This window comes from Ursus arctos, unplaced genomic scaffold (assembly GCF_023065955.2).
Source record: "Ursus arctos isolate Adak ecotype North America unplaced genomic scaffold, UrsArc2.0 scaffold_10, whole genome shotgun sequence".
NCBI lineage: Eukaryota > Metazoa > Chordata > Mammalia > Carnivora > Ursidae > Ursus > Ursus arctos.
The window spans coordinates 43,460,996-43,474,305 of NW_026622764.1; the positions used below are offsets into that span (position 1 = coordinate 43,460,996).

The following is a 13,310-nucleotide window of genomic DNA, read 5'->3' on the forward strand; positions in this document are numbered from 1 at the left end:
TCCATTAGGGCTTCCTCTTCTGAGTGCCATAGGAATTATGTCCTTACTTGAATTTCTCTTTCCAGACTTAGGTTTTGATAATCTGTGTGCTTAGAATTGGGCACTTGATGGTAGTTGAGTCAATTAATGACTTACAGCCATTTTTTGTGGTGCTTAAAATATTAATTTTGTGGTAATTAAAATATTAATTTTAATAGGGTTTTTCCTGTATTGAGGTTTGCTTTTTATTTTGCATGGGCCTAAAATAGTTGACTTTATTTTCAGGTATTTCTATAATAAATACGTCATTGTTTTCCATGATATTTGGGATTTGAAAAAGTCCTTTTAATTTGCAGACCTATCTTTTGTGAATATCCTGGATTCTGCTTTGTATTTGTGGGCAGAAGGAAATCACTCCCTCAAAATAATACCACTCAGAGTAGTCGTGTGCAGCTGCTAATATGAAAGGTGGGATTAATGTAATTGATATTACTTCAGTGAAGATAAATTTATTTATTTATTTTCTTTAATTTACAGGGAAGCCTTAAGAGTAGGCGACAGATCTCACCCCAGGAATTCATCTATGAACTGAAAATGGGGTGTGCGGATGAGAGACTTGTCACATGCCTGGAGTCCCTCCGCGTGTCTTTGACTAGCAATCCTGTGAGGTAATTCATCTCTCTGAACATCATCAGTGCACGTTAGTAAATTAAACAGATGTCATTAATCTGTTATTTTTATTAAATACTTTAGTCATAGCACCTGTAAATAGGTGGTGTATACATCAACGACATCTCAAGGTAAAAAATGAATATGTAATATTTATATGCATGATGAAATATAGTGTCGGTAGTACTTTTTGTATTTATTACCAAATGATGAAATATAGTGTCGGTAGTACTTTTTGTATTTATTACCAAATGATACATAGCCTATGGACTTAAAAACAAAAACTTACTCTTACGTTTTTTTCTTAAAGTTTTAAAAAATAGCGGTGCCCAGGTGGCTCAGTTGGTTAAGTGTCTGACTTGTGATTTCTGCTCAGGTCAAGATCTCATGAGTTGTGAGATCGAGCCCCATGTTGGGCTCTGTGCTCAGCAGGCAGTCTGCTTGAGATTTTCTCTCTCCGTCTCCCTCTGTTGCTCCCTCCACTCATGGGCACGCGTGCACACACACACACACACACACACACACACTCTCTCTCTCTCTCTTTCCTAAAATCTTAAAAAAAATTAAAAAAAAAATTATGGTGTTTTTTAAATGAGAACAATCCTGATCAGAAACTGAGTTTCACTCTGAATTTTGGTAGTGTATATATACTGGCTGAAATTTTTTTTGACACAGAAAGAAATATCATTAATTAACTTTTCCTTTATTGAAAAAAAATATATTTATAGGGGCACATAGGTTAATATTGCCAGATTTAGCAAGTAAAAATAGAAGATGCCCAGTAAAATCTGAATTTCAGACATACTAACACTGAGAATTTTTGTTGTTTATCTGAAATCCAAATTTAACTAGGTGTCCTGGATCTGGCAACACTACTACAGGTGTCTCTATAAAACAGGTTTTAGACTTTTAAGCTCAGGATATTCTTGAAAAACTTCAAGCAGAAATTGTTAAAAAACGTCTGAGCAGTCATAAAATCAGGATTTCAGAGCTGCAAGGGTCTAAGATCAGTTTTGGCTGCTTTTGTATAATAAATGACTGCTTGTTTTTACATGAGAATATATCTGTATTAGATGTATATTTATATAAATATATATTTTTAGGGCTAGAATGACTGACTATGGAAGTTAATAATACACAATAGAATCTCTTTGATATCCTCTCTGATTAGTACTTTTCTGGACACTTCTGAAATTTGGCTACATAGGAAAAAATCTTTGTCAGTACAACTATTTAAAATAAAAAGACCCTACATGCTGACACACGAAAGCGAGTGAGGTTTAACGGAGGAGTATGAAGAGTTAACAAAGTGTATTTCAGCATGTTTCAACTTTATCTTTGTTTTTCCATATTTCCCCACTTCCAGACTGTTCTTTAGATGGCAAGCCTGGTGGGCAGGAGGCCTGGGACTTCATATGTCTTAGTTACTTCTCTTTACCAGGCACGGTGCCCAGCACATAAGAAGCCCTCAGTGAAGGTCTGTTGATTGAAACATGAAGTTTAATTTTAGTCTCCTTCAGTTTTACCTTGGCTCTTGTTAGAGACTAAGTTGAATTAGGAATCTGACAGGTATAATCATACATGAAGAGCTCTGGTTTCCAGTTTAATCTGTACCTGTTTTAATATATTCATTTAAAAAATAATTATTGAGCCCCCGATATTTACCAAGTACAGTCTTAGATGCGGGGCTTAGATAAATAGCAAAGCGGATCCAGGCCCTGTTCTTAAAGAGTTTAAATGTAGAGGAGGGTGTTCTGGGGTTGATTGGGAGATGCACTCATGTCTTAGTTTATCTGGCAGCCACTGAGCAATGGATTTATTCATGGCTTTTCAATTTAATTAGTAGTAGAGCCTTCCCTTTATCTTCATAATTTGATTAGATGAAAATGGTAGCAAAAGAAAAACCATGGAAGGATTTTATATATGAATTCATGTATATTCCAGTGGATACAATTATATGTGATTTTTTTCTTAAACTACTGGGAAATAATCTTATATCTCCTTCACTTGAACCTTATTTAAAAAAAAATTGTGGAATTATTTTTCCAAGAAAGGCCAATTCTAGAATATATTGTCAGAAATCCACAAGCTGTGGATGTTTCCTATAAAAGCCTTTTTAATTGAAAATGATAGCAATCTCACTATTGGAGATGTTTTTCTGAAACTGTGGCGCATGATGTAGCACGAAGAGACTCCTGTCTCTGTGTGCGGTGCTCCAGTTTGAGGAGCGACTTACCTGGAGGTGTAAAAGTTGAAGTTCTGCCTATGTTCAAAATTTTTGGACTTGGCCATTAGTTTTGTGTCTGCTATTGTTAAAGTCAGTTTTTCATATTTTCTTATTTTTTTAAATGTACACTATGTGACTCAGTTTCAAGAGAAAAAAGTAGACTTTTTGTCAGCTTTTGGGATCCTTGTTAGACCTGTAATATTATTGAGTAAATCAGCATTAAAATTCTTCAATGTCTGTGAATAGAGTTGAGAATGAAACACGTGAACTAATTAATGATGGTTCTCCAATGCTGGTTTGGGATTGGGTTTTATTTAAATCAAAAATGAAGGAACAAGAAGGAAACCTCCCTCTGCCTCACCTCCACCCAGATAGGCAATACTTTTCAGAGCCATCTGTCTGCGAAACTCTGCCTCCCAGTTACGAGCCACGTCAACCTTTTACCATCCAGACAGTGAATTATATGAAAACCAGTGCATTAAATACCATGTTATTTGCCACCTTTTATGAGGAGTTGATTTGAAGATCACAAAATTCTTCTGTTTTGAAGTTTTATTGATTATTCAATATTCTTGGTGACAGTTCTAAGCTAAAAGACATAGTTGCTTTACTTTTGGAACACAAGAAAAGACCAACTTCTTCAAATTGTCCATTATAACTTTTAGTGGATCTTGACATAGGCAACAATTATGTTTGAGCTATTGAACACTTTGAGGTGGAAACATAAAAGAGTAGGCACTAACATTATTATGATTGATATCTAGCATTTTAGTCCATACTCATCTATGTATATAGTAAGTTAGTTACAGAATACATCTTCATTTTCTCAATTTGATGGAGCTGTCAAGGGCATGATTTCTGTCTCAGAAAAGCCAGTCTCTCTGGTCTGGTGTTTTGTGATCTTAGGCATTATTTCTCTTTACTTACGTTTAACATGTACATTTTGAAGTTTCCAAGACCTGTTTTCTTGCTAACTCTTTTTGTTAAATTTCTAAGGAGTTTATGGAACTAGGCCTGATAAAGTTAATAACTAATTAAAAAAAAAAACCTTCAGAAAAACATGCAGTAACATGTATGTTTACTGCAAAGCAAGTGAGCAACCGTTGTGGGTCATTACTCCATTTGATCAGTGTCCTGTTTGGAATCTAGTTTTTCTCCATTTCTGGACTTAAGCTCTTCCTCCAGCTTTGTGTTTAATTTTGGAATTGGCATACATTGTGCCACAGACCACACGTGTGAAGAGACAAATAGAAACGTTGTGGCAAGCACCAAGATCAACATATTCCTCGGTATCAACGTGACCTGGAGAAAAAAGTCAGGACCAATATTTTGAAATTACCAGTACTTATTCAAAATTTTATTTTTATAAAATGTTAAATATATTTAAAAAAGTCCTCGTCATAAGAGTACAACAAGTACCCACTTGCCCACTAATGAAAAGCTAGGAGTACTGCTTGGAACTTTGAAGCTCCATGCATTCCTGCTAAGTTCTATGTCCCCTTCTCCCACTGTGCTGTGGTTAGCACTGTTTTGAATTTCGGGCTTATCTTCTTTTCTTTTCGTTATCATTTCACCATATATGTCTAATTAATTCATGTATTATTTGGTGTTATATCGTTTCGAACTTCGTGTCAATGGTGGCATCTCCTATGCATTCTTTGGTGGCTTTTTCCCTCTAGTTCATAGATTTCTGTGTGTTGATATGTGCAACCACTCACATATCGTCACAATTCATACTATTCCATGCCTTTATTTTTTTCTTCTGTTTCAGGCATAGCTATTGTAAATAGCATGCAAATGCTTTTTAAAATAATTCTGATAGTCTTTGTCTTCATAGTCACTGTAAAAACTATTGGAATCTGGAGCTGATATTTCGTCTGAATTTTCACTTAATTTATACTTCTTTTACCATGTTCATCTCCCTTTCCACACCCCCTTCTGCTCTTTATTCCTTTTCTGTAGTCTTTCTCTTCTTCCTTAAATTCTTTTGGATAGATTTTTAAATCTCTCATGTCACTTTTTTCCTTACTTACTAATTTGGAAGACATAGTCCCTTTCTGATCTTAGAAAAGAAAGTTAACTTATACACACTTAAGATGGAAATTTAATATGCATGTACATAAGAGGGACAAAAATAAGCAATATCCCTTATTTTGAACCTAATCACCCTCAGTTAATGTGCATGCTAGTTTAGTGTGATATTCTAATTTTATTTTTTTAATATTATAGATTAGCTGTTAGTATTGAGTTAAACTACAGATAAGTGTATGTGTGTACATGTTTGCACATGGATATAATCATTCCTTTTTAGGTCTTTTACGTTTGTCTCTGATTTCACTCTTGCTTCAAGTATATCATTAGGTTTCCTTGGCAAAAGTCTTTTGAGGGTAAAACTCTTGTCAGAAATTGACTTTATTTGCCTCTACTTTTAAAAATATTATTATATATTTATTATTTTTTATATTTTTAAAAGATTGTATTTATTTATTAGAGCAGAAGCAGGGGGAGCAGCAGGCAGAGGAAGAGGGAGAAGCGGGCTCCCTACTGAATAAGGAGCCCGATGTGGGGCTCAATCCCAGGATCCTGGGATCATGACCTGAGTCGAAGGCAGATGGTTAACTCACTGAGCCACCCAGGCGCCCCGTATTTTTTTAATTTAAATTCAATTAACATATAGTGTATCACTAATTTCAGAGGTAGAGTTCAGTGATTCATCTGTTGCATGTAACACCCAGTGCTCATTACATCACGTGCCCTCTTTAATGTCCATCACCCAGTTTTCCCATCCCCCCACATCCCTCCCTTCCAGCAGCCCTTAATCTGTTTCCTACAGTTAAGTGTTTCTTATGGTTTGTCTCCCTCTCTGGTTTCATCTTGTTTTATTTCTTTTTCCTCTATTACCCTATGATCCTCTGTTTTGTTTCTTAAATTCCAGATATCAGTGAGATCCTAGGATAATTGTCTTTCTCTGACTTACTTCACTTACTATAATACCCTCTAGTTCCATCCACATCATTGCAAATGGCAATATTTCATTTTTTGATGGCTGAGTAGTATTCCACCGTATGTGTGTGTGTGTGTGTGTGTGTGTGCGTGCGTGCACGCGCACACACACACCCACACATACGGTGGAATACTAAGCCATCAAAAAATGAAATTTACACATACATACATACATACATCATATATATATATGATATAATACACACACCGCATTCCGCATCTCCTTTATCCACTCATGTGTCGATGGACTCTGGGCTCTTTCCATAGTTTTGCTATTGTGGACATTGCTGTTATAAACATAGGGGTACAGGTGCCCCTTCAGATCACTACATTTGTTAGATCTCTAGTTTAATACAATAAAAAGAAAGAATTAAATTGGTGTGTCCCAAATCCATATTTCTCAGAAGGATGTAAACAGAAAAGTAAAAGCTTTCCTCCTTTCTGTCATTTGATTGTCAGACCTGCTGGTCAGTGGTGAATGCCTCTTAATAGTTTCTTGTGTGTTTTTGCTCCATATCTTTTAAGTGCATATGTTAGTATTTTAATATTCTTATTTTACTTTACCTTACTGTTATATACTTTTATTTATTTTTTTAAAGACGAGCCCTAGAAGTTGCAGTTTTATTGCTCGGCAGGATGTCAGTCTTGTATTTAAATTAGCATTCTTCTATCCTTTAAGTTACCTTAAATTTTTTTGATTTTTTTCTAGTTCTTTTGAACCAGGGTCATCATCTTGCTGGTTCCCTCATTAATGTGGTAAATGAATATTTGACATTGCTCACTTTATCTGGGTGAAGTGGTGTTTCTATCTTTTCGAAAATCATGGATTGACATTAGAGGTTTGTGGAATGTGGTAGTATTCCACAAAACTATCCTAGAAATACATGGAGGCAGTGAATGGGTAGAAAGTGTGGGTTTCCTACGTCCTCTGCCCGTCCCAGGGTTGGGGGAAGGGACAATGCATATGATGAGAGGTACGATGTTGGTTGAGTGAAGACGACTTAGTGTCCCTCCTTGATTGTCACTGCCAGTCCCCCAGGCCTTCATCCTTCTCTCCTGCCCACAGAGCCCCTACTCTTAGTCAGTGGATCTAAATGACATTGTGTGGGGTGAGGGGGCGGGGGAGTTGTAGGTTCTTCAGAGCACTCAAACCAAAACATTGAGAAGTCAAACCTTTCTCTTACCAAGATGGACGACCTCTTCTTAAAGCTTAATTATACTGCATGATGACCCTAGAGGAGTCTCTGTTGCTTTTGTCAGTCTTACCAAAGATGCTTTCCTAGGAAGGAGATGGAATGGAACCAGAATGAGACTGATTATATGCACATGTGTAGCTGTGTGCAGTGGGTATGTTGTCAGAGTCCTAACGGGAAGTCAGACACCGGAGAGCATGCTGTAAGGTGTTTGTTTTAAGTTAATACCAGAGATTGGTTAAATAACTGATGTAAAGACTGAGAAACCAAACAGGAAACAGTGAGCACTTAATTAGCAGCAGCAGGAAGCTGCTCCAGCCCTGTGCTGGAGGAAGAGGAAGAGAACTCTGTTCTGGAAGCTAAGAGGCTAGTGTCGATGGCAGAAACTGGATCCATGGGGAAGATGCAGGTGTGGCCCGAGAACCCGCAAGGCAGAGAGAGAGGGAGAGAGAGCATTACCCTTGTTTCTTCCTTCTTCCCAGTGCTCCAGCCTAGCAGCGAACAGCCTCCAGAGTCAGCCCCTTTGAAGCTAGAACAGAGCAGCAGAAGGGGAAGTAGGGGAAAGTGAGGACAGGGGTCAGACATCTGTAAATGTCAGTAAATGTTGAATTCTCATTTCTTCCAGTTTTTAGTTTCATTGGATATGTAGGTTCTTTATCTTACTACTTGGAGCTGTAAATAAGTGTTTTCATAATTCGCTACAGGACTTGAGTCCGGTCATAAACTTCTAAGAATACAAAACACTATCCTGCTCTGAATCTCCTGAAACTATCTTGATTTGAAGATTGTCAGTTGAGTCCCGCTAAATGGCCACGTACTCAGCTCCTACATTGACTTTGATACTTTTCCAGTATCTTACTTTTGTTTCACCTCCCAAAGATCTTCATTTTCTATTTATGACTTAGTCCTTGATTCCATCAAAAAAACTTTATTTCATTTTCTCTAACAGCTGTCCTGTTTCATACATATACGTACAAACTACTGGTTTTGTGGAGGTACTGATAGACCCCTTTTTTGCCCTGGAGTTCTGAATAAGTTAAAGTAGAGACAGAAGTGAAGTTAGGAATAATCTCTGTACTGCTGGAAAGGCTAAGTTGCAGAGCACGGCTGGGACTTCTGAAGGTGAAGTGTAGTTACTGCCACTGAATCAAACTTGTCCTGAACGGAAAGAACAGACAACTGTAGGTCAGGGTCAGGAACCACTTTCACCAGTCGGATAAATCAGTCCTTCTGGGTAGTGGTGGTGGGGGGAAATCTTCACCTCCTGAGCTGAGGGGAGTGCAGTTCTTTTCTGGGGAACATAGTGGAAGGCCTCTCCCTTTGTAGAAATGAGAGGAGAAGGATAGTGAGAACTAGTAATATGCTCCAGTTTATTTTTATTCCCCTGACATGTTTTAGAGTTTTAAAGTAAGACATGAGCTGTAAATTTTTTTTTTTTAAAGAAGCCTTAGAAAAAAGTTTGAGAATTAATAGTATGTACAGGTGTATGGTGTTATTAATGGTGATAATTTCTGAAGTGGACAAGAGGAGTAAAGGTTTTCCTTCGTGATCTACATTCTTGAATTTTCTTCGGTCCTTCCTTTTTTTTTTTTTTTTCCTTTTTCCTCTAATTAGTGATACCAGAGAGGCAAGTCATTCAGGTGGCTCTGTTTTTCTTCCTGTGCTGTTTTAATAAGGTAGCTGCTACTTAGTTGTAGTATTTAAACTAATTAAGTGGAGGGAAAAAGATCCAAAACATTTCAAGTGCTCAGGAGGCACATGTGGCTAGTGGCGAGGACACTGAACAGCACATATAAACCATTTATGTCACTAAAAGAAATCCTATTAGACATTGCTGCTTAAACACCTTGGTTCCTCTGCGTAGCTGCTTACTTCTTTAACATAAATACGGCATGATGATTCTAGCCCCAAAGTTAGGTTCAGGACTATGGGAATATGTGAAAGAATTGAAGTCTGAAAGATTAAAGGATTTTTAAAACCTCCAAGGATGAGTGAGCATTTACATCAAGAGTCCTGAGAGAAGAAATGAGTGATCCCAGAGAGGCTGTCTTCAGCAGGGAGTGCTGTTTTGGAAGGATAAGGCAAAGGGAATGGGCTTCATACTAGCTATTAAGGAATAGAAATGGAGAGGAGAGATGTGTCTGACAGACAGTACCAAAGCCACGGGCAATGGCAGACTTCAGTGTGGCTGGCTGTAGCCGGGATGAGAAATCAGCAATATGGCACATCACAGAATTCATAGAAACACTGTCTTTGGTAGGCTAAAAGTGCATATTTATTTTACAGAACTTTTCTCAGGGAGATACACTTTTACCTCTTCAAAGTAGTTTTTCTAGGTTGTTTCCAATAAGGTCATAAAGTATAGGTGGGATGTTAATATTCTTTATTTCTTTAGACAATACCATGTATCTTAGGATATGCTTTGTATTATTTATGTCTAAATTAACATTCAGGATCCATAACTTTTATGACCCTTAATATTGCTTATTAAAGAAATATTTGTAGAAAAATGCCCTCTAATTTTAGGTCATTTTGCAAAGTGTTTAGGTCCTTTCCAAAGTGTTTTAAAAGAATGAAATATTAATGAAAAGTGCCCTGAAAGAAAATATTAATGTTTATAAATGAGTACTAACCTAATATTTTAAAGGGCACGCCAATACATTCCAGCATTTTCACAGTCCTTCCAAAGCTGGTATAATTTCTTTGAGGGACCTTCCGGAAGACTGAATGTTTCCCCCTGGTAGGAGACTTTCTCTTTGGTGTATTGTCATTCATACTACAGTTTGGTTTTGGCTTATAGAGGTATTAAAATGTGTTATAATTATTTGGTTTCGAAGTTAATTCTATGTCTGAAAAGCTTTGACTTTGAATGCAAGGTTAACAATAAAAGTACAGTACATTGAAAATATAGTAATTGCTTTTAACGGAGAAATACATATTTTCTGTACGTGGTGAATAAGAGCTGTGTAGCTCAATTTATACTTGACCTGAAAGGTCCTAGAACTGTAAAATCCTCCCAATCTACTTTATAATATATATATATCTCCTAGTCTATTTAAAATAAAATATGAATTGCCATTTGAATAGCCAAGATTAATTTTAAAAAACATTCTATTCAAATGTAAAGTCAGTCACAATTAGAGTTTCAGACCTTTTTAAAATACAGTAGTCTGATATTCAGCATAAAAGAAAGAATATGTGACTGAAAACTAATTATTCAAAAAGACTAGATTACTGTTTAAAAGACAACAAAAGATTGAGTGTTATAACAATTTGGGAAAAGTACTGCTCTTAAACTTGTATAGTTGCTCCTGACCGTAGAGGTGAAATACAAGAAACTTTGCTTTTCAATGATAATTGTCTATGTCCTCAGAGAATGGAAGCCTCTATGTTGACATCTGTAACAGTTATCAGTATGATGTTATGAATTTTTTTTAAAGATTTTATTTGTTAGCACAAGCAGGGGGAGCGGCAGGCAGAGGGAGAAGCAGGCTCCCCGCTGAGCAAGGAGCCCGATGTGGGACTTGATTCCAGGACCCTGAGATCATGACCTGAGTTGAAGGCAGATGCTCAGTGACTGAGCCACCCAGTTGTCTCAGTATGATGTTATTTACTGAATACTTCAGTTTCTTTGGCAAGGATAGGGCCTACAGTTCAGTAATTTTTCCACTGAATATTATTATTCAGTGAATAATAATATTATTCCATTGAATAATATTATTCAGATATTATTTAGTATCCTACATACAAAGAGTCTATGTAGTTCCTTCTTTATACTAATTTTTTGGCCTTGTTATGTTTTAAAAGTATTGCTTTGGTGGGGCACCCGAGTGGCTCATTCAGTTAAGTGTCTGATTCTTGATCTCAGTTCTGGTCTTGATCTCAGGGTCATGAGTACAAGCCCCGTGTTGGGCCCCATGCTGGGTGTGGAGCCGCCTTCTTCTTCTTCTTCTTTCTTCTTTCTTCTTTCTTCTTTCTTCTTTCTTCTTTCTTCTTCTTCAAGTATTACGTGGTGAGTTAAGTAAAGATTAAAAACACAATTTTTGTCTTGGTATTCCCTGTTGTCTCTATACATAAAAAAGTACGTAACTACAGTTGACCTTTGAGCAACACAGGTTTGAATTGTGTGTGTACACTTATCCCCAGCTATTTTCTTTTAGACTTTCTCAACATTTTCTGTAGCTTTCTTTATTCTAAGAATACAGTATATATACAATATGTGTGTTAATTGATTATATTAATGGTTAAGACTTCTGGTCAATAGTAGGCTATTAGTAGCTAAATTTTGGGGGAGTCAAAAGTTTATGAATGGATTTTCTACTGTGCCAGGGGAATTAGCACCCCTAACACAACCCACGTTGTTCAAGGATTAATTGCATATAGAAGGCCTTAATACAAATGTAGGTGAAATAATATTGGCAATAGAAGGAAGTTTTAATTTTTATGATTCAGAAACTCATGTGAAATAAAATGCAACTTTATCATACATATTGGGCATGGATTTCTAGGTCTTTTGTTGATTGGGGTAATCGATATATATGAGAAAGAAATAGGTGTAGTTTTCATATGTTAAACATCTTTCATATGTTGAAATTCATAAAAGATAAACACTTGAGGGTTAGATCCACTGAGGTCACTTGGAGTGCCTCTGTGGAGCTAAAGAGAAAGTAGGCTCATTTGAGCAGAAGTCCAATTGAACTTTGTACAGGAAATGTTCTTGGTCTGTGCTGTCCAGTGTTCAAAACGTGACCATTCAGCACTTGTATGGTGCTTAATATGACTAAGGAATGGAATTTAAACTTAAATCCACATGTCACTAGAAGCTTCCCTTTTGGACAATAGTTTTACAGATGAGAAAGTCATGTGATATTCTTGGTGCGCTTGTTTTCAGCCTTTGCATTCTCGAGTCTGTAGGTATGGCCGCTCTCTACCATGCTATGGATTTCTGAGGTGGTGCACCGAATATTATGTTGTTGTGGAACTGTAATATGGGACTCAAGAAATCAGGGTGTATGCTAAATGGAGTTGAATAGTAAAAAGAACAGGGAAATTAAAGCATGAAATAAAATGCGTGAGCTGGTATACTGCTCATTTTTCAGGATAGGAGATCAAGTATTTTGAATGTCTTTACACACTTCTCTGTTGGAAAGCTAGTAGAGGTACAAGGGCTTCTCCCTGTCCTCAAATTACTGAGATTCCATTTGGAGAGAAATGTCTAACACATCATAGAGTAAGTGGTACCACCAGCTCCTACCGAATTAAATCTTTGTGTGTGGCATGGATAAAACGCAACAGAGTAGCAGAGGGTGTATTTGCTAATCTACTCATGCAGCCAGAACTCTCAGGTGCTGTGGTAGGTACCACAGTAATGAGGCATATGGGGGAGAGATCTAGAAAATATGTAATTCATAGAAGATTCGACTTCAGTTAAAAAAAAAAAATAAGGGACTGAGGGTAGTCGATAGAAGGCTTTTAGATGCAAGCTGGTCAGAGAATGTTTTTGACGTGGTAAAGTTTAAGAGCTTAAGAAGACAAGGAATTAGTAAAGAGAGTCCCAGGCTTTGGTGCAGGGCCTGGAGCCACCTCCTGGGCAGCAGAGACCCTGAGGTGGGGAAACAGTGAGGCAGGAGAGTGGAGAGAGGGAGGTGGAGTCCCAGAGGCCAGGGAGCCATCAGAGAGTTGGGCAATGCCCAGGTCATGAGAGGCCTTAAAGGTGATTTGGGGGAGAGAGAGAAAATTTTTAGTCTAAGTATGAGACTGTTAATGAGTTTTACACAGGAAATGGCCTATTTCTAAATTTACCTGTTAAAAGGAACTGCTCTGGGGAGATGGATTGAAAGGAGGAAAGAGTGGACAGGGAGATCAGAGAGGAGACTGTGGCACAGTCACTGGAGGAATGAGCATGGCTTGGATGAGGATTGTAGTAGCGGTGGCTCAAGGAGGAGGTGGATTTTGCAGACAAATTGGTGGTAGAAACTGTAGGACATGTTGATAGATTGGATGTGGGGTGCGAATGAAAAGGAGGAATCAAGAATGACGTCTAGGTTGTGTGACCTGAGCAAATAGGTGGATAGTAGTGCCATTAACGCAGATAAGGGAAGATGGTTTTCTTACTGGTTTCATGTATTTTGGAGAAAATCAGAATATGTGTTTTAATCATGTTAGGTTTGATATGTTTGAGATTCACAGTTTGAGATATCAAGGAAGCAGCTAGATGATGGAGTCTGGAGCTCAGTGGA

General features: G+C 37.3%; 1 protein-coding gene across 3 annotated transcripts in view; it reads left to right on the forward strand.

Moving 5' to 3' along the window:
- DIAPH3 (diaphanous related formin 3) overlaps positions 1-13,310 on the forward strand; it is a 474,831-nt gene that overhangs the window by 112,674 nt on the left and 348,847 nt on the right. For all 3 annotated transcript variants that reach the window (XR_008957915.1, XR_008957918.1, XM_057308188.1), the window contains one exon: positions 517-647. Coding sequence is in view for 1 of the 3 variants with exons in the window: in XM_057308188.1 (XP_057164171.1) it covers positions 517-647 (131 nt within the window). In the remaining 2 variants the exon portion in view is untranslated. The remainder of the gene's footprint in view (positions 1-516; positions 648-13,310) is intronic.